A 20,949-nucleotide genomic window follows, 5' to 3' on the forward strand; every position below is an offset into this window, starting at 1 on the left:
ATAACTCAGCTAGGCAGTGGTGACACACGCCTTTAATTCCAGCACTCAGGAGGCAGAATCAGGCAGAGGAGGCAGAGGAGGCAGAGGCAGGCAGATCTCTGTGAGTCCGAGGCCAGCCTAATCTACAGAGTGAGTTCTAGGACAGGCAAGGCTAACACATAGCAATCCTGTCTCAAACAAAACTAAAGTGTCTATAAATCCAGCTTCAGGAAATCTGGTACCTTCTTCTGGCTTCCATGAGCAGGGCATTCATGCACGTGCACGTGCGCGCGCGCACACACACACACACACACACACACACAGAATGAATCTTTAAAAATATCCTCCTGTACAGTTGATTGTATAAGGCTTGGACTAGATTAAATCACCAAGGAAGAGTAGAGAATGTGAAGACCAGAGACCAGTGTTGGGCACATCTGCATCTGGAGGCTGGTGAAGGAAGTCCACAGAAAAGACCAAAAAGGAGTGGCCAATGTGGTGATGAGGAAATAAAGAGGCAGCGGGCCCCAGGTGTGTGTGCTGAAGAAGAGGGAGGGGCCCCTTTGCCAGGCACTGCTGAGTACTCCTGGGTGCAGCCCTAGCCTTTGGCATGCTGAGGTCACTGGTGACCTCCATAAGAGTCCAAGTTACCTCATCTGAGATCTGAGGAGCACATAGCTGCCTGCCTCAAAGGACCACAGTGAGGAACCCAGGAGATCCCGAGCAAACTGTAAAGTACCACCACAAAGCTCCTTATTTATAACCTAGTAAACTCAAAGCCTGTCAAAATGATGGAGTCTACCGTTGGGCCCAATTGATTTTAAGGCTGTGACAGTCCTGTTATCACCTCATAAAATGGCTCATTTCCAGCTGTTCATCACTGGATGCCACCAAGGAGTACAAAGTTACCCACAGAGCCAGAAGCCATGGTTTTATGAGAGAAGTCTGGGAAAGGGCAGAAGTGGGTAACAGAGGCAAACAGTGCTCAAAGGGTTGTCCACGGGATTCTAGGCTCTTCCTTGGAGAGAACCAAGGGCCTGTGCCTCATGGAAGGTGCTGCTTGAGAAAACTGCCAACTGAGTTCAGAGGAGCTCCGGGTGAAACAGGCACAATGAAGTGTGTTGGGGAGAGAACGTCAGGCAGATGAAAGATGTGAGTTGTGGGGTGGACATCCTGTGTTGGGACCCGTGTTCCTGGGTGGATGTAAAGTCACTTACGTAATGGACAGAAGACAGCTGTTCCAAAGGAACACTCTGATGTGCTCTGAGTGGTACAGACAGAGTCACTACAAGCGCCCTTGGCTTCCACTTGTTGGTAAAACTTTTTTCTCCAACTTAAGGAGCCTGTCCCACCCTCGTCCCCACCCACAAGATCACCAGCAACCACTGATCCCATGGGAACTAGTACTCCAGACAGCACTACCTTTGAGTTGTTGTGAACACTGTCTGCTGAGCATCCTATTACACCTATGCTGCTGCAAATTCTGAGCCTCTAGGACTCGCCTGAGGGGCAGCATGCTCTCCCAGCCCCCAGCCCGCACCCCCAGCTCCCATGCAACTGGAGTATTTGGGGTCAGTCTGAAGATTAAGCTCTGGTTCAGCCCTTATCTATATACTACTTTAGAATATGGATTAAATTGAATACTATATACAGATAGTTGGCAAGCTGCCCAGTGCATGGCTTTTTAAAATTTTTTCCACTCACAAGCCCTTCTGCAGGTGAAATTTTTACACAACTGTGGGTACACAGGTACATAAGATAGGTACGCAGACTGTTTTCTGATGATAACCCCTAACAAGTCTCAGTTTTAGACAATTTGTTGAGCACAAATAATCCTACTATTATTAAAGACTAGCGCAGAGTCACACACGGACAAGGTGGCTGTGCTTGTTTGTTTTTACATAAAGAGTGAAACTCTGGCTGAATGCTTGGTTCTGGAAGATGTAGAGCATCTTCAATGCTTCCCGGAGTTGGCTGCTATTTTGACCTTTTAATCATCAGTCCTGAGAAGCCCACTTCACATGAATGTACACTGTAAATGGCCGAAGTATATTTAGGGACATTTCAGAAATTGCTAGAAATCCTGTCCTTATGCCAAACCAAAGTTAATTTAATATTTTTTGTTAAAGTCAAATCACAACTCAAACAACTTTAAAAGTCAGATACTGTCACACAATACAATAAAGATACACTAACTTGATGCTTGTACGCTGAGGATGGGAATGCCAATATATTGTCTTTGTTTCCATGAGTGAAACAGTGTCTCTATAAGAGCAGAGAACTTCCTAGGTAACAGCACTGCAGTCCATAACATGCAAGAGTTTTGCATCTAAGCCAAACACACTGGCTTGGTGTGGTATGCCGTCCCACTCAGTGCAAAGAACATATTGTGTGTTCTAAACCAGGCTGCAGTGAAGTCACATGATACAATGCAGGTGAGTGCATCCAGAAACACTTTGGATTTATCAGGGCTTTGTTCTTAAAATACATTGTGCATTCATTTGGTCATTGTACACTCTGAAACCTTTCACTGAATCACACAGCCATGATATTCAGTCACATGATCCCTGTAGGTCATGACATCATCGCTATAGCCTGACACACAAAAATAGTAAGTCACCGTGGTTGTTTCTGTTCCTTTCTCCCTCTGATCACCAACTCTATCTCATTTCTTTTTCTGGGAAGAGAAAGCACGTTGGTACCTCAGGCAGGGTACCAGAGCTGATGCTGAGATGACTGACAGGAAGCCTCAGAGAAAGGAAATCGCTTTGGTGTCTGACTGGGAGGTGAGGTCAAAGGTGAGGAGTCAGATAAGTGCCTAGAAGGAGACTAGAAGTCCGGGAGGAAGGAGGGGACAGACTTAGCCAGTCTCTGGCTGTGAGCACAGCCAGCATTGGGTGAAGGTCCCACCCTGACCCCAGATTCCCACTTCCCACCACTGCCATTTCTGCCCACGCCTGCGCCAGGTCTGTCATCATCCCTCCAGTCTGACTTGGTCCCACAGCGGCGGCCACATCTCCCAACGTGTTTACTGAAAGCAAAATGTAAGACAGACAAGGGTGACCTGCAGTTTCTTTGGGGGAGTTTATTTTAATTGGCACATCTTTGGGAAAGTGCTAACAGCATCCAAACAAGGCCTACACTATGGCTGCCTTGAAGTACCTCATTTGAAAAGTGTCCTATGGGAGGTGTAAAGGGGCTCGAAGGATCCTTGAAAGAGCCTTGCTGCACCTTAGAGGCTTGTTAAAACAAGCTTTTCATTTAAGTCTGACGCGTAGATTGCTTACTCTGAACTTAAGCCTGGCGTTCTTCAGAGTATGAAATGCCCAGAGCTCCAGTGGCTGCATCTGTGCTTCCATGGCCACAGAAACCTCGCCTCAGCTGCTCATAGAGACTCAGAGCTCAGCTGTACACAAGGAAGCTCTCCTGAGGCTCCGTGTGTAGCTACAACTGCGATCTCCACTCTGCGCTGGGAGCCTCTCCATTCCAGCGCCACTCACGGTGAACGCACCTGCAGAGCAAGGCTGATATTCCTGGAGCGCTCTCTGTATCAAAAAAATCACGTGACCATGTAGTTCCCTGAACAGTCCCATTTCACAAATGACAAAACAGAGCAGGGGGTCAGGAGACTTGCCAAAAGGCTCAGAATCAGCCAATGGTATAGTCAGGATTTGAGTTCAAGTTTGGGCCCAGAGTTTGTTCCCTCAGCCACACTACTTTCTAGCCTGCTTGCCTGGTTAAATATTAAATAGCAGCCATACCTTGCATGTGCAAATACCCCAGGAGCTGGTGCATATATATTGTTTATGGAATATTTACTAACACAAGCATATGGAGGGCCCAAGCACAGTTTTACATGTCTTTGTCTTTTGATCATGTAATGACTCGAGAACACTAGGGTGTGTGAAATTGGCATACAAATCTTCAGTACTCTGTCACTTACAGAAACAGTTAAATAGCCACTACTAATGGACTGTTATTTTATACACACAAACACACATACACACAAACACACAAACACACATAGACTCATAAAAAATAAAATTAAAAGATAAGGAAGGCATCATCTGTATAATATAAATATGTGGATATTTACTTTTAAGCGTGTTTTTAAGAGTTAAAAAAAATCAGCTAAGCATGGTGGTGCACACCTTTAATTCCAGCACTCAGAAGGCAGACGCAGGCGAATCTCTGTGATTTTGAGGCCAGCCTGGTCTACAAAGCAAGTCCAGGACAGCCAAGGCTACACAAAGAAACCCTTAAAAAAAACAGAAAAAGAAAGAAAGAAAAAAAGGATATAATAATACAAAAAAGATACAAAGAAATATACCATGCTACTGAGTGCCCATGGGTACCCAACTATGTGGATATGGTCATGAATAATTCAGGCTGTCTCCAGTGCTATATGATTTAGTTTACATCATAAACAATTTGGCGCTCAACAAAAAATATTTAGGGGTTTGTTAGGGGGCTGGTCATTTGTTTAGTTGGTTGGTTGTTGGGCAGGTCGTGATATAATCTCCTTACATAGCCTAGGCTGGCCTCTAACTCAAGGCCACCTTACCTCAACCTTGTAAGGGCTGTATTCTCAGGTGTGTATTTACTCAGGTCTAAGAAAAATATTTTATATTTGAAATGAATGTCCCAGAATACCTCTTATTTCAGTAAATAACATGAATTATCACAAAAAGGGAACAATAGTACGCTGTAGATGGGCCACGCAGTATAAGCTCCAGATGGAACCATTTACAGTAAGGAGCTGTCTTGCCCACGCTTAGAGACTCAGCATCCTTGGAACATCTGTACATGGAAAATAATGCAGATAAGCAAAGCAGTAATGGGTCTGGACTATTGTTGCTGGGTAATACACTGCAGAAGCAAAATCAATATGTCATTAGCTAGGACCCAAAAACCATGATTTAATTGTAAAGCAAGGTGAATCTGTAGGGCCATCTGCCTCTGTGGCTGCCTCGACTCCGCCCACATTGATTTTATTGCTTTAGTGAGGTATTTCTTAGTCGACAGCTTCTCATTACTCAGAGCTCGCATCTTGGGCTTCGTTTCGATGTTGTGAACTGGCTTGCCATGATGTGAAGATTTCCAGCACTTGAGAATTTTAACTGTGAGCTATGCTGTTTGGTATATATCCTATGGAGTCTATAGAATGTTGCAAAGGAAAAATTCTTGTGATGTGGTAAAAGTCGAGTACAAGGCAAGACTCCCAGTATGATGAGGGTTTTTGAAGGAAGGTATATATAGTCCATACACAAACACACACATGGCTGCTCATGCATAATAAGAGGCCTGGAAGGATCCATATGAAACTGTGAGATTCTAGAGGAGGAAAGGAGACAGGGGCAGGAAGGATGCTGAAGCAGGATGTACCCACCATTTACACCGTGTGCTCCTGTGATGCCAAAATTTTCTACAATAAGCATGTACTGTTCTGAAATTGAAAAGCAAAGAGGAATGTGGTGCCAGTGCTAGGTGAGGAAGACCACATGGTCCACGTGCAGGAAAGAAAACATGACCACGCAATTTCATGGAAAGCTGTTGATGGCTCAGGATGGGAAATCGCTCGGCCAGATTTGTGGACATGCAGAGGGTACCGGGGTCCTGACTGGGGTCCTGACTGGGGTCCTGACTGGGGTCCTGACTGGGCAGGAGCTGGAGGGAGATGGAGATCGTCCTCACCTGCTCAGTCATCTGGTGCCTTTGACTTGGATACAGAAGGAGCCTCAGGAGGAGAAGTGGGTCCAAAGGCAGAGGGAAGACCCCATGTGGACGCAGATGCTGTGGGGAACGCAGATCTGGCATTGCAGAAATAGCTCTTGCCCTTTCTGTGTGTGACTTTGTGGTGGACAGCTTCCGTTAGCCCCTCACCAAAAGGCACATTATAAACAAACGCCTAAATCTTTTATGAGAAATGGAGCCACTCAGGAGGCCAGGACAGGCTTTTCCCCCTGCAGACCTGGGAACATGGGTTTGTCTACATGGCCAGTGGCTCTTTCCTCCACCCACAGGGAGATCACACTCAGAAAGAAGCTGGGAATTCTGTCAGCTTGTCCCAACTCCTGGCCTTCTCCTCACTCAAGCCACCAGCGGTCCAAACCAAGTTGGATCTGGATAAAGCGCCCTTCCTGTTGGATCTGGATAAACCAAGTTGGATCCGGATAAAGCGCCCTTCCTGTCAGAGGCCTATCCACGACCCCTTTCCTGATTGTAGTCAAGGCCTTCAGGCAGAGAAGGGCTTTTATAATGTTGGGGGGGGTGGCTGTGGTCCTTTACTTCCAGCTTTCTCGGGGGAGTTCCAGCTCACCAGTTCACCCCAGATAAGTTCTAGGCACCTAGTGCCAGGTATGACTCTGAGGCCTGGGGAGTAGCCGTGGGGCAGCCAAACAAGGCTCTGTCCCCAACCCCACCCCCACCCCTGGAACTCAGAACTCTGCGCAGTTGTGAGCACAGCTCTTCCTGCACCAAATGTTGGCATTCTGGGTTTTCCTATGTGTTATGGTTGCTAGTGTCTGAGTTGTCGGGCCCAGGAAAAGGGAAGGCAGCAACTGGGGCCAGCCAGCTCGGGTCAGAGATCTCCATTAAGGATGAGCCTAAGCTATGCAGACTGCTTACCACAGTGTGTGTAACTGAAAGTTAAAACCCAAGTGGATCTCAATGTCAAGTCAAGCAAGATCCGCAGGACTCTGACCCTTGCCTTATGATGCCCACATAACGTTTGCCTTCAAAATATTAATTCTCAAGTTCTTCCTCAGAAGTTATTTGAGGTTTCCTACAATTTAATGATGCTCTTTGCATTGTCCTGTCAAAATAGAGCAGATGTCATAAAGGAAATTGGTCTGAGGGCTTTGTTCTGGCCTCCTTGTCTGAGGGAATGGGTCTCCACGGCAGGAGGTGACAGCACTCAGATTGAAGTGTTGGCTACCTTACAGAGCCTGCTGACCAGGCCCCTCTGTGTCTGGACCCTAAACTTGTGACTCAGCCCTTCATGTTGAACAAGTAGGGAAGTCTAGCCAATAGAGGTGAAGTCTGGGTCACAGCTGGACCCAGTGGGGAATGGGCTAGACTGAAGAACTAAGGTGTGACTGAGTGGGGTTATCCATAGCCAGACTCTATCAACACCCTGGACACTCAGTGCCACGTCCTGGTGTTGCTGGGGGCGGGGGTGAGGGGTAGGGGGTGGGGAATGGATCCACAGCACATGGAGGAATAAAGTGGGGATAGACAACATCACTACACTCAATTCCTCTGCTTGCTGGAAGCCCAGCTCTCTACATTAAACATGTGTGGTTCTCTTGCAGAGTGATGAGGTGCTCACTGTCATCAAAGCCAAAGCCCAGTGGCCAGCCTGGCAGCCTGTCAATGTGTAAGTACCAAACAGATACTTGCTCTCCCTGTCCCATCCAAGCCTTGTCCTAGAAGCCACCTAGCTCATGGTCACTTAATACTGGTTGTGCCATTAAAGTTAGTAATATCTCTCTCTCTCTCTCTCTCTCTCTCTCTCTCTCTCTCTCTCTCTCTCTCTCTCTCTCTCTCTTTCTCTCAAATAAGCAAGCCAGGGAGGTGTTGGCCATGTCAGAAGTCTTGTTGTCTTGGGACTATAGAGTTGGCCTCTGTTTCCCCCAGTTGTCTTCCATCCACCGTAGGGAACCAACTGAGACACACGATTAACCATGGCACGTTCCCTTGTGCTCTCAGTCCAGTAGACTGGATACACATATGTCCCACGCCATGGTGACACAGCAGTCCTGATTCATGGGACACCACACCTGCACTGGTTTCAGTTCTCAGACCCTCTCTCGTCTCTGTCAGCTCTGTCCCTTGGAGACTTTATCTGTTCTGAAGCCTGAAGTGATCTAGGGGGATGCTGCCAATTTCAAATTACCATGATCCCAGGTGGGTGGGTAGATCACCAGTGATAAATACTAGATGATAGATGGATAAGTGATTGGTTGGTTGGTTGGTTGTTTTAACGGATAGGATGGAAAGAGAGAGACAAAGTCAGAGAGAGAACAGTTTGGGGAATACCTCTGCACAGATGGCTCACATTGAACCTGAACTCATTGTGTCCAAAATGGGGCTTTTCCTCTTCACACAAAGCTATGCTTCCTAACTCGGTGTGGTGGCGCGTGCCTTTAATCCCAGCACTTGGGAGGAAGAAACAGGTGGCTCTCTCTTGTTAGCAAAAAAACTAAATCCCACTGTAGTTTTTGCCACTGAAGACTCAAGAGCCTGATGCTAGGGTGAGAACCTACTAGCTCAGAGAGGCAGAGACAGCACCCAGCTGACCTTCCTACTCAGCTCATGTCCCAAAGGAAAAGGCCAAAACCCAAAAGCTTGCTAGCTCAGCTGACAGCCCAGGAGGAAAAGGCCAAAAGCCAAAAGCCAAAGAGTGAAAGCGCTCCTTCTTCTCCACGCCATCTTAAACACCCTCCTGTCTACTTAATTCCTGTCAGCTGGCTTCTTGTTCCACCTCTTGACCTCGGGTTAACTTTATTAAATCCTGTGTACAGAAAACTCTTGGAATAAAGGTGTGTGTTAGGACTGAGCCACAGCAAACCACAAACAGGCTTAACAGTTCACAATCTTGGAGTTCACAGTGGGATCAAATATCTGTCTTTTTCCTAACTTCTCCCCATGCCCTGTCATCTGTACCCTGCTTTGGGGCAATCTCTCATTTGTCCTTGGCTCAGTTTTGCATCCGCAGAAAATTTTAGCCCTGAAATTCAGAGCTACCTAACTAACTGGGCACTTGGCCCTCATATAAATGTTTTGAGGGCGTTTTTAACAGCATATCATGGGCAGAGTTGATCTCATGGGCTTTCCCATCACACTTCATCTAATGTCCCCACGGTGCAACAGATCTCTGTGAGTTTGAAGCCAGCCTGGTGTACATAGTAAGTTCTGGGTTAGGCAGGGCTACACAGTGAGACTCTATCTTAAAAAACACAAACAAACAAAAAAAAATTTTAAAACCCTATTCTTCTTCATGTGGGGAAATGTCTAAAGCGCAGTGGCTCACAAACTCATAAACCGTCACTTACTGTCCTTAGCTGGTTATCTTCTCCCGTCAGCCCTTGACTCCTGACCTGCCTCAGCTCACTCCATAATCCAACTTCATTGGCTGCACTGTTACAAGTGATCTTTTACTAATCCAAACCTGTTGTGTCCCCCGCTTTTTAGCATCTTTCTGTTCCCCCCCAAAAAAATGTGTGTTCAGGAGAGATGGGGGCAGGGGGTACCTTTCCTTGTAAATATCCACAAGAGCCCAGTCACCTCAGTTGGCACTTAGAGGAATTCTCTCCATCCACCCTCATGGTGACCCTTCTACGGATGCTGAAACTCAGATGTGCCCCTTCCATGATGGGCCCAGTGTTACCGCTGAGGGCGGGATGGGGTGTCAGTCAAATCCAGATGACTGGCCCTAAGCCATCTTCCCTCTTTATAACAAGATCCCTCAGATTCAGTAATGACACGTTCATTTTCTCGCTTTTTTAATACATTTCTCTCTGCTAGTCAAGCTGAAATTAATAGCAGAGTATCAGTAATAAATTAACTCTTGTCTCACAATGACAGGAAACAAAATCCGACCTCCACTTTACCCCAAATCCTTCAAGCAATGACAACCTAAACACTTCATTGATTCAGTATATACTTATTCAGACCCAAAGGCAGGTTCCATAGAAGGGGGGCTGGGGATCCTGTGGCGAGCAGACCTCTTCCTGGGGACCTGCAGTTCAGTGGGGAAAGACATTTAGCAAATGTGACCTATATGTAAAATGGAGTCATGGCGAGGTCAAAGTGAAGATGAATACAGCACAGTCATAGCACTAAAAGGTTTCTAATTTCTGCATAACTAGATGCTGAAATCAAAGGTGAACTTCATGTGGGGCCAAGCTATGCAATATTAAAAATTTAAGAACAGTAGGGTCATCAGGAGGTTGGGATAGGAGAGACATGGTCAAAGTACATTGTAGACTGGTGTGACAATGTCCCTGTGGAATCCAGCGTAATAAATAGACCAATAAAAGTGAAAGCTTTTTTAATTTTTAAATTAAAACACTTATCGAGGAGTTTTCAGCAGAAGAACATGATCAGACAGCATTTGAAAGCCCAAAAGGTGATAGCAGTGCTGAGGCTCCAATATGGAAGGTTGAATGAGGTGAGAAAGGCAGGCAGGCAGCTGCAGAGCCAGGAGGCAGGGGACCTTCCAATGGGATGGGAGGAGGAACCAGAGAGAGGTAAGCAGAAGTCAGTAAAAGTGACAGCTGTGGTGGGAGACTGAGAGAGGGGAAAAAAAAAGATGAGAGAGGTGGAGTGGTCAACATACCTCTCAGGTATGGGGCTGACCCAATTAGGGAACTGGAAGTCCTGACCGAGGCTGGGGACATTAGACCAAGTTTGATGGGAAAGCCAATGCGATCGACTCTGCCCATGATACATTGTTAAAAATGCCCTCAAAACGTTTATATGAAGGCCAAGTGCCCAGTTAGTTAGGTAGCTCTGAATTTCAGGGCTAAAATTTTCTGCGGATGCAAAACTGAGCCAAGGATGAATGAGAGATTGCCCCAAAGCAGGGTACAGATGACAGGGGATGGGGAGAATTTAGGAGTAAGACAGTCCCCGAGGGTTCCCACTCTTCATGGTAGAGACTTGCCTTCAAAAGAAATCAAAAGAGAACAGCAAAAAGGTCCCCAAGAAAATGTAGTCCTCCCCCGCAAACCCAGAGAAGACTGCGAGAAATATGTCCAGGTGGGCCCCACTCAGCGGAGGCAGTAAGTCAGCCAAGGCCTTAGCGTCCACACACACAGCCCTTCTGCTGTGGGATGGGGAAACCTGCACGCAGCAAAGAGAATCAGGCCAGAGGGAAGTTGCAGGGTCATAAATACAAACGATCTAGTTAAGCTTGGCATAGAAGACTAAGGCTGGCTGAGCTGGGACTACAAAGGGACAAACATGAAGTGGAGTTGATTTTGTGTGTGTGTGTCTTGGTGCCTTGGAGGTGGTTTTGGTTTTGGGGGTTTTTGTTTGTTTTTTTGGGGGTGGGGGGTGGTGTTTCTTGTTTGTGTTTTCCTTCTTCCAGGATGTGAAAGACTTTGAAAAACTGAAAGTAGTATTATTTGGGGTATGCCTTCCCACACTTCACCTGTCCCTCAGGCTTCCTGAGGCTCAGTGGAAACAAACCAAAGGAGGGGAAAGGGAGGAGGAGGAGGTAGGGGAGGAGGAAGAGGGAGAGGGGGAGGAGGAGGGGGAGGAGGAGGGGATGGAAAAGAAATTAATTGATGGCAAACACTCAACAGTCAGCTCCTGAACACCCAAAACCTTTCCACTCCACACTAGGGGCTTGTTAAGGGAAAGGAATTGTCCTTCGATTTTCCCAAACTCTGGACCCCCTTTCCTTTCCAGATCTCATTAGGAAGTCAAATTAGGAAGCCTGCACGCAGCCAAGTTTTGTTTTGCCCTAACAACCCACCCCCACCCCCACCCAAGCCTGCCCGATGGAGGTTAATGGGATTCCAGCCTCTTTGCCCAGTGGAGAGCCAGGGTGACCTACTTTTGCAAAGTCCTGCCTCTTGAAACTGCCTTGTTTTTCAGCATTCTTCATTCCCATTCCTAACACCCCTTCTCCTCAAAGGACAGTCGTGAGAGAACAAATTAGCTGGTGACTTGTTTAATTCAGTGAATCAAGCCAGAGCACTGACAGCCCAGCGTTCAGGTGGAGACGGGAAAATTCTGAGCAAAGCCACATCCTTCACTGGTTCCTCGTGAACATAAGTGAAAAACTGTTCCTACAAATCACTCTGAATTTGCACTCCTCTGATCCTCCAGGGTGGTCTAAGTGCTAAGAGTTACTGGAACTTTCAGATATTCATCTCCTGGAAACGACTGGCATTCCCCCTAAATTATTCCCATCCAATCTGCTTGACAATGGCCCTTGTTTGTGAGGTCAGCCCTGGGACTCGAGGGTCCCTCCTGCCTCCTAGCAGGAGTCACCTGGGTCCGTCCACGCTCTTGGGGGAGTAAAGGAACACGCACTAGAGCAGGTGGCAGATCTGCATGTCCAGATGGACGTGGAGTCCCAGATGCCTTCTGGTTAGAGACAGCGCTGCAGGAACCTGACAAACCGTGGTTGGCCAACGCTGGGCTTCAGCCTAATGAATGACTCGGGCTCCCCCTGGTGGCCGAACGGAGATTGTGTACTCGAGAAAACAGGAACTCTTGAGACCAAGTAAACCTTTTAGGAACTGTTACCAGGTCTATTTGGTAACTTATAAGACAAGGATCAAGGTCTAGATGGATCATAAAAATCACTCCCTCCCTCTTTTCCTATGTGATGTTTTGGGAAGCTTTGTTGCAAATATTGCAACAGTATTCCATAGTATTGTCAGAAACCTTAAAAAGCAATTTCTTTACAATAGGTACAATAGTCCCATCTTGGAGGTTTAGAAACTGCAAAGAAAAGTGGCATTAAAGCACCACTCCTGTGCCCCTCATCCTACACACTACCCTCTCTCAAAGGTTAGAGAAGATGTCCTCTATGAACTCATTTATTTATAACGTGTGTACGTGTGAACTGCTTGCCTGCTTGTAACTTTACTGGGATTGGGTCTTTCTCTCAGAGATTTGGCTCATCTCCATGTAGAGGCTGACACTTTTCAATTATGCTGGATGGGGACATTTTTGATGCTACTCTGTTTTAGCTCCAGAGGTGTCCTGGTTCACATTGTAAATATCCCCCAGAAACTAAAGGCTTGGTTTTCAGCTTGTGACACCCTCGGACGGTGATGGAAACTTTAAGAGTTAGAAAGCAGGTCAGGCAGTGGTGGCGCACGCCTTTAATCCCAGTACTTGGGAGGCAGAGGTAGGCAAATCTCCGTGAGTTCAAGGCCAGCCTGGTCTACAGAGCAAGTTCCAGGACAGCCAGGGCAAAGCAAGCAGAGAAACCCTGTCTCAGGAAGGGGGTGGCAGAGTGGGAGAGTTGGAAAGAAGCTAGGTGTGTGTTTGGAAGATTATGAGGACCCTCCCCTTACCTCTTTCTTGTGGCTCCACCACTATGCTGCCATAGTTCTACAGGAACGTGTCCTAGAGGCCACGGACTAAAAGCACTGACACCATGAGCCAAAATAAGCTTTTCCTCTTCGAAGATAGTTTTCTTGGGTGCTTTGTCACTGTGACAGAAAACAAGAACAAGCCAGGCGTGATGGCGCACGCCTTTAATCCCAGCACTCAGGAGGCAGAGGCAGGTGGATCTTTGTGAGTTCGAGGCCATCCTGGTCTACAAAGTGAGTCCAGGACAGCCAAGGCTACACAGAGAAACCTCGAGAAACAAGAAACAAAAACAAAACAAAACAAAACCCCAAGAACAAGAGGGTCCACAGAGATTTTTAAATTTTGGACTATATTTGCATATAAATATGATGACATATCTCAGGGGATAAGACCCAAGTCTCAACATGTGACATGTTTCAAGGATATCTTTTACATGAGTAACTTTGCAAAATATTTTAAGACATCTGCAGTTTGTCTGTAACCCATCGAGTGGGATCAACGGTGGAATTCTCTTTTTGGTTTTCATGTTGCTGCTCAGAAATATTCAGCTTTGGAGTTTTTAAGATTTGTAATTTCAGCTAGGTATGATGGTGCACGCCTTTAATCCCTGCACTCAGGAGGCAGAGGCAGGCAGATCTCCATGAGAAGTTAGAGGCCAGCCTAGTCTATAGAGTGAGCCCAGGACAGCCAAGGCTACACGGAGAAACCCTATGTCAAAATATATATATATAGTAGTAATACTATTACTTATTGTATTTTTTATTATACCGAGGTTTTAACCAATGTTAGTTCAATTGCTTTCTTTTGTGGTTGCTTTTCCTGTTTCAAAGCTGAGAAAGGTACCATTTCTTTCTTTTTTTCTTTATCACTACCCTGAAAGGTAACATTTCTTTAACAGATTTTTTTCTAGAATGCTCAATGTTTATCTACAGTCTAGATGTTTCCTATTGGGCTCTAGAGCTATTGTTTGCTGTATGGTATTCAGTGTGAATATGATATTTTTATTGCAGTAACTTAGGTCTGAGAGAACTTGGTGACCAGTCTTTCTGCTCACTCGCTCCATTCCAGGTCACTAATTTCTATTTCTGTTCTATTTTGAATATAATATTATTTTAATTACATTTGTCACATACTCTGGCATGTAATAAGTCTGTATCAAGTCTCCTTGCTTAAAAAAGAAAGGGTTCAAATTTGAGTCCTAGATGAAAGAAAAAGGCACCAAATAGGCAAAATGTCATATCTTGGAAGACTTCTAAGAGAACATAAATACGAACTTTTATTAAAGTTTGACTAAATTAAAGAGCCCCAGCCCTGGCTAGCGTTTCCTAAGAAAAAGTCACACATACACTTGCCCATTTTATTATTTTAAGTAAGGTTTTTATAAGAGAAATAATAAATACTTTGAAGCAACCTTTAATTAAATTTGAAGGTCAAAGGAAATAGAATAGCTCCACATTCATTTCCTAGATTAATTCATTTATTTCGACAAACATTTGGAAGGATCCCACTGCATGCTGAGATCTGTACCTAGCAAGGAAAGATAGCTGAAATAACCACAGAGATGGCCTCGACTCTATTGGGACCTATTAGGGGAAAATGACATTAAACAAGAAATTCTGAGTGACATATCAGGTCGGTGAGTGGAGGTAGGACAGGGCTGCTAAGCAGTTTGCAGAGAGTGGGGAAAAGCACTGGGGGGGGGACTATATAGCCTGGGGGGACTTTCTTGTCCTGAGTAAGAGAAAGGGGCAAGGTGTTAAAAACAAAAACATTGTTCCTACATCCTGTGCATTCAAAATTGCCACGTTACTAGGCAGACAGCCATGCCTTTTGGGGTCCAGCTCTTCCATCCCTGAAGCCTCTAACTGAGCTCTGGAAGGCACCACCCTCAAGCTGGCCGCAATGGCGGTTGAAAATGCTTCTGCGACGTTCTGTCCCTGAGTGGGATCTTAGTTACTTTTCTTGCTGTAGCTGGATACCTGGCAAAAAGCAACTTAAGAAAGGAAAGATTTTGGCCCGGGGTTTTGGAGACAGGGATACAGTTTGCTGTAACAGGGAAGGCACCACACACCAGGAACATGATGTGGATGTCACATTGCTTCTGCAGCCAGAAAACTCAGAGATGCGTACTGGTGCCCAGTTTGCTTTTCCCTTTCTTCCATTTTTCATTCAGTCAGGAGTGCCAGCCCATTGATGGAACTTCCCACATTCAGGGAGGTCCTTGATTAATCTCGGGAAACACCTTTGAGAACACAGGTGATTAGCAATCCAGTTAAGATGACAGGAAGATGAGCCATTTCATGAAATTACATATTTAGGCAGATGGGTAGGCAGTGGGCAGAGTAGGCTGTCTCTGTGTCTATGGAAGAGGAGGGCTACATCCCCAGGGACTGCTAGACAGGCCAGCCATTTGATATGAGGCCGGATGGGTAGTGCCTCAGCTCCCAGACTGCTGGTCCTATAAAAGCTGGGAACATAAGTTCCCTTGGAACCTTCTTAAAGACAGCTGCTGAGGTGGTGCAAGCCTTCAGTCCTAGCATTGGGGAGGCAGAGGCAGGCAGATCTCTGAGTTTGAGGCCAGCCTGGTCTAGAGTGAGTTCCAAGGCAGCCAAGGCTAAACCCTGTCTTGATTTTAAAAAGAAAGGAATAGGAGGGGGGGGAGGGAAAGGAAGGAGAAAGAAAGAAAGAAAGAAAGAAAGAAAGAAAGAAAGAAAGAAAGAAAGAAAGAAAGAAAGAAAGAAAGAAAAATCAGGCAGGCTCCTGAGGCTGAGAGGTGACTCAGTTAGTCAAGTGTTTGCTAAGAAAGTACAAAGACCAGAACTGACATTTTAAAAATGTCAGGTGTGGTGCCACATGCTTATAATCCTAACACTATGGACGGAGAAATAGGTGGATGCTTGGGACTGCCTAGCCTACCTGGCAAGTTTCAGGATGCAGAGGTTTTTATCCCTTCCCACCCACCTGCCCCAAACCCAACAGACAGCACATGAAGAACCACATCTGAAGTTGTCCTCCAGCCTCCCCAGCACACACACATACATGCTCCCCAGCACACATGCACATACAACCTACATACATGCACTCACCGCATACGCAAAGAAGTTGAAACCACTGACCCACAATGCAGAGGAATTCATAAGGAAGCGGAGAAGCCTCCATCTGTGCCTAGCCACACAGAAAGACAAGCATGTCTGCAGGGCATGTCTTAGTCACCCTTTTGTCACCATAACAAAACACCAGGACCAAGTCAACTTATAGAAGAAGCATTTACGGTTTCAGCGGCTTAGTCCATGATGTTCACAGAGGGGGGAGCATAGTGGGCCACAAGTATGGTGCTGGTGCAGTAGCTGAGTGCCCTGATCCAAAAGGAGGCAGAAAGAGAACAAGTCCACCGCCCTCTGCCCCCCCCATAACACACACATCCTCCAACAAGGCCACACCCCCTAATCCTTCCCAAAGAGTTCCATTGTCTGGGGACCAAACATTCAAATAGATGAGCCTGGGGGGCTGTTCTTATTAAACATACACAGTCAGGTATTCTTAGGTAAGAATGCTCAGACCCAAAGACAGGGAGCCGGGTTTGCAAGACCTAGAGACAGTAAGGTCACTTCAGTCACCACCAGATACACACGTGTTCAGCTGTGTGTACGCTGGGGTCCTCCATACCTGGGGAGCCCTGGCAAAGCTCACCCCTTAAGAAGCTCCCAGCCTTGAGGGAAAGAAAGAATTATAAGGAATCCATTACAATTATATCTGGCTACAGAGACCTGCAGGGCACGTAGGAATAGACAGACTGTGGGCCCGTGCCTCAGCCAGTGGGTTAGAAAGCCTCGTTGACACGTGACACGTGAAGGGCTTAAAAGATAAGTAGTTTCCACCTATAGAGCTTGTTAAAACCCGAACATTGCTAATTCACCGAATCTGCGTGGAGCCATTTCTGTCATTTCTGATAAGTTCTTAGGGCTGCCAAGGACCCACACTTTCCAAAGCACAGAGATAAAGGCCACATCCCTGCTCCCAGGCTGGCCTGGCCAGGCACAGGGAGCTTCTAGGAGAGTGAGGCTTGGGGACAACACCTGGCCCTGGCTGGCCTGCGGGTGCTGAATTTGGGGGCTCAGACCCGAGACTGGTAATAGCTGCAGTGGGAAGCCTACCCAGAAAAGCCTCCTCCATCCCCTCTTCGCATCTCACACGTTGGGCCCACGGTGCTTTTCTTTCAGGAACAGAGCAAGCTAATGTATCTTAGTGAGAATGCCTCCAGACCAGAGCAGTTCCAGATTCTGAAAAGTGAATAACATTGATACACACATAATGTTATATCTTGGGGGATGGAACCCAGGTCAAAACTCCTCTGTTCCACACACACCTTAGAGCACATCCTGAAGATAACTTTGCACAGGTTCACTGATTTTTAATTAGCATACAAAGTGGAGTTTCATTACGATATTTTCACGCACATGTGTCACCGTCTATTCAAATTCATCCCACTCTGCCATGAACTCCTCCAGTGCCCCCTCTGCCTGGCTTCCCAGATAGTTCTGACCTTCCGTTTCCATGGCACACGGAGAATCACTTCCTCTTTTCTCATGATCCCCTTTCTAGTTTCATGACCTACATAAACACGCACGTGCACACACACAAGCACACACACATGCACAACACACATCTGTATATAATTTTTTAAAGATTCCACAGATGAAAGGGAAAACTGCAGTATCTGTGGGCTTCGCTTATTCTGTTTAATATAATGCTTTCTGGTTCTATGCATTTTTCCACAAGTGCCATGGTTTCATTTTCTTCGTGGATGACTAAACCTCTAATATATATATATATATATATATATATATATATATACATAGTGGGTTATATATATATATATATAACCCATTCCTCGATTGGGTGACAGCTAGACTGGCTCCACTTGCTGGCTATTACATATTTTCTAAGAATTTCATACATACAAGTATTTCATTATTTTCGAAATTCTCTGGTTGTGGCATTGCATCAGCACCCGAGCTGCTTTGGATTTTGGAGCATTCCACCTTTGGGGGTTCTCAGGGTAAGGAAGTAAAGCTGTTGGACCTATATGGTTGTAATCACAGCAAAGGTGTCAGGTGCTGAACTAAGCACGGTATGCAGGATAGATCCCGCTGATACAGACATGTGATCCCATCTTAAAGACTTGAATGCTGGGGCTGGGGAGAGGCTGTACAAGCAAGAGGACCTGGGTTCACATTCTCCAGAGCCTGTGTAAAAGCTGGACATAGCTATGTGTGCCTGTGTGACTCGAGAGCCTCAGGCTGCCAGCTGTGGGGATCCTTGGCTGGTCACCAGGTGCTCTTCATCCCAGCTGGTAGCTGGTCAGCCTTAGCTGCCTTGAGAGGCCCTGCGCCTTCTGCTGAGAGCCGTTGCTTCTGCCTAACCCCGCCTCCCCAACCCCCCTCCCCACCTTTCCCACTCCCATCTTCCCCCCCCCCCCCACTAGCACTGCACTGGTAGAGAGGGGGCAGAAACAGGTGGATCCCGGAAGCTTACTGGCCAGTGAGTTGAACCAAAATGGGTCAAATGGGAGGTGCTGTCTCAAACATAAGGTGGAGAATAATAGACACAGCAGAGGTACATGCATCCACACATATGTGCACATACACAGCACACACAAAGAAAGATAGACAGGTGACAGACAGACAGAGAAACAGATGAAAAATGATTCCAGTACTCAGAGAAGTCTGAGTTTGCTCAAGGACACACAGCTCTGTCAGGACCCACACCTAAGCTTTCCTCCCCTGAGCGTGTTGGTTGGTTCCCTATGTCTGCCAAGAGCCAATGATCTAATTCTGTGGATCCCACCGGGTCTGGAGTCATCACTTTCTGGGCCAGGTGGAGGTAGGCGGAAGCAGCAGCTCTCAGCAGAAGGAGCAGGGCCTCTCGAGGCAGCTAAGGCTGACGGGCTACCAGCTGGGAGGAAGAGAGCACCTGGTGACCAGCCAAGGATCCCCACAGCTGGCAGCCTGAGGCTCTCGAGTCGTGCCAAGCTGCCGTTAAGCCTTGGCACCCGAGACCATGTCCCCAGGCTCATCACTCTCATTTCCTCTCAACAACACAGGGCCGTGCCTCTACTCCCACTGGATCACTGTGAAGGAAAAGCGGAAAAGGGTCTGTCGCCTAGAGTGTGCTAAGAGAGTGAGATTCTCCTCCCCAGCCCCCTCAGTGAGCCATCTCCATCATCTCTGGAATGTGGTCTCTCCTGAGACCTTGCAGCCTGAGGAGATGGAAGCCGAAGCGCTGCCCCTGGTAGCTGTAGTCTGGACACATTACTTCTAGCAGCTGGAACACTCAGCTGCCATTCAAAGGTGCCGGGCTCTCCAACTCAACTGGTAACCAGAGAAACTAGAAGGGTGCGCCTTTGTGCTACATAGGGCCTTCGCCTTAGGTGGTCTCTTAGGGGAAACAGTCAAAAGGCATGGGAAGACCCCCCCTCTAATAGCACTCTGGAGATCTCCACTGAGTGGGCAGGAGGATTCAGGAGTTGATGACAGGAAGAGCACTGACAGTGAGCTCATGTGTGTGGGGGTCACTGTCTCCACACACACCAAAGTTATTTGTTCTTTTCTTCAAATGTATACACCGAGTGCTGTGTGCCAGGGGCTGTTGTAAACATGGGAAATAAAGCTGTGCATGCAGCGCACACACACACAACACACACACACACACACACACACACACACACACACACACACACAAACTGAATTTCCCAGAGCTTTACAGTGAGAGATGAGTCAGTCCACAGCTGTGCAAAAGAAAGAAAAAAGAAAGAAAATCATACTAGGAAATGCTATACAGGTTTTAAAAAATAGTATGGAAGTGATAGCGTTCTCTCCATCCACCAGCTAGGCTCTGAAGAGACACAAGCTCAAACCAAGAACGCCTGAGGCAGCTGCCTCCTCTCTGACCCTCTTGGATTCTAGCCATAGCCAAGCCTCATGACCCCACATGTGTGTGCAGCTCATCCCGAATGTGATGGCCTCTTTATTTGGTTTCTTAGGAGAGCCGCACCCTCAGCTGAATTCTCAGTGGACAGGACACGCCACCTAATGTCCTTCTTGACCATGATGGGCCCCAGTCCCGACTGGAATGTGGGCCTATCTGCAGAGGATCTGTGCACCAAGGAGTGTGGCTGGGTCCAGAAAGTGGTGCAGGACTTGATTCCCTGGGATGCTGGCACTGACAGCGGGGTGACCTATGAGGTAGGTGTGTGCCCACAGTGGAAGGCAGACTCCCTTAGCAAGCCCTGCTGGTCTGCCCTATGCTAGGTGTCCTGGGAACAGAAGTGGGTGTGACTCAGCCATATCCTAGAAGTCCCTTGTCTAGTGGGGTGGCCACATTGTTCTATGTACCAACTGCATTAAAGTCTGGAGCCATCACAAGGCCTAAGAGGTGGCTAAGTGGTTAAGAGCACTTGTTGTTGCAGAAGATGAGTTCAGTTCCCAGCCCCTGCAAGGACGCTATGTTAACATCAGTGGGTACCAGGCACGGAGGCGATGAACATACATGCAGGCAGGCAAAAAAAAACACACTTTAAACATATAAAATAAATAAATATTTTTTAAAGATATTTTTAAATAAATCTTTTTAAAAGATAGTTTTACATAAATAAATCCCCCCCCTTTTTAAATTTTTTGAGACAGAGTTTCTCTGTGTAGCCTTAGCTGTCTAAATAAATCCTCTTTTAAAGATAGTTTTAAAGTGTGGAGCCATCAGAAAAATAGTAGGAGACAGAGCTAAGTCGGCAAAGTTCTTGCTGGGTAAGCAGGAGGACCTGAGTCAATTCCCCAGAACTTAGGTAAACAGTCAGACGTGGTGGCACATGCCTGTAGTCCTGGTGCTGGGGAGGGGGTACGGGAGGGACCC

At 46.8% G+C, this 20,949-nt stretch overlaps 1 protein-coding gene across 1 annotated transcript in view; it reads left to right on the forward strand.

Moving 5' to 3' along the window:
* The window catches only part of SPON1 (spondin 1), a 284,780-nt gene that overhangs the window by 251,875 nt on the left and 11,956 nt on the right, over positions 1 to 20,949 (forward strand). The window contains exons 7-8 of the mRNA XM_084772987.1: positions 7,293 to 7,357; positions 20,084 to 20,285. Coding sequence (XP_084629113.1) covers positions 7,293 to 7,357; positions 20,084 to 20,285 — 267 coding nt within the window. The remainder of the gene's footprint in view (positions 1 to 7,292; positions 7,358 to 20,083; positions 20,286 to 20,949) is intronic.

This window comes from Acomys minous, assembly GCF_964271855.1.
Source record: "Acomys minous genome assembly, chromosome: 2".
NCBI classification, from domain to species: Eukaryota; Metazoa; Chordata; class Mammalia; order Rodentia; family Muridae; genus Acomys; species Acomys minous.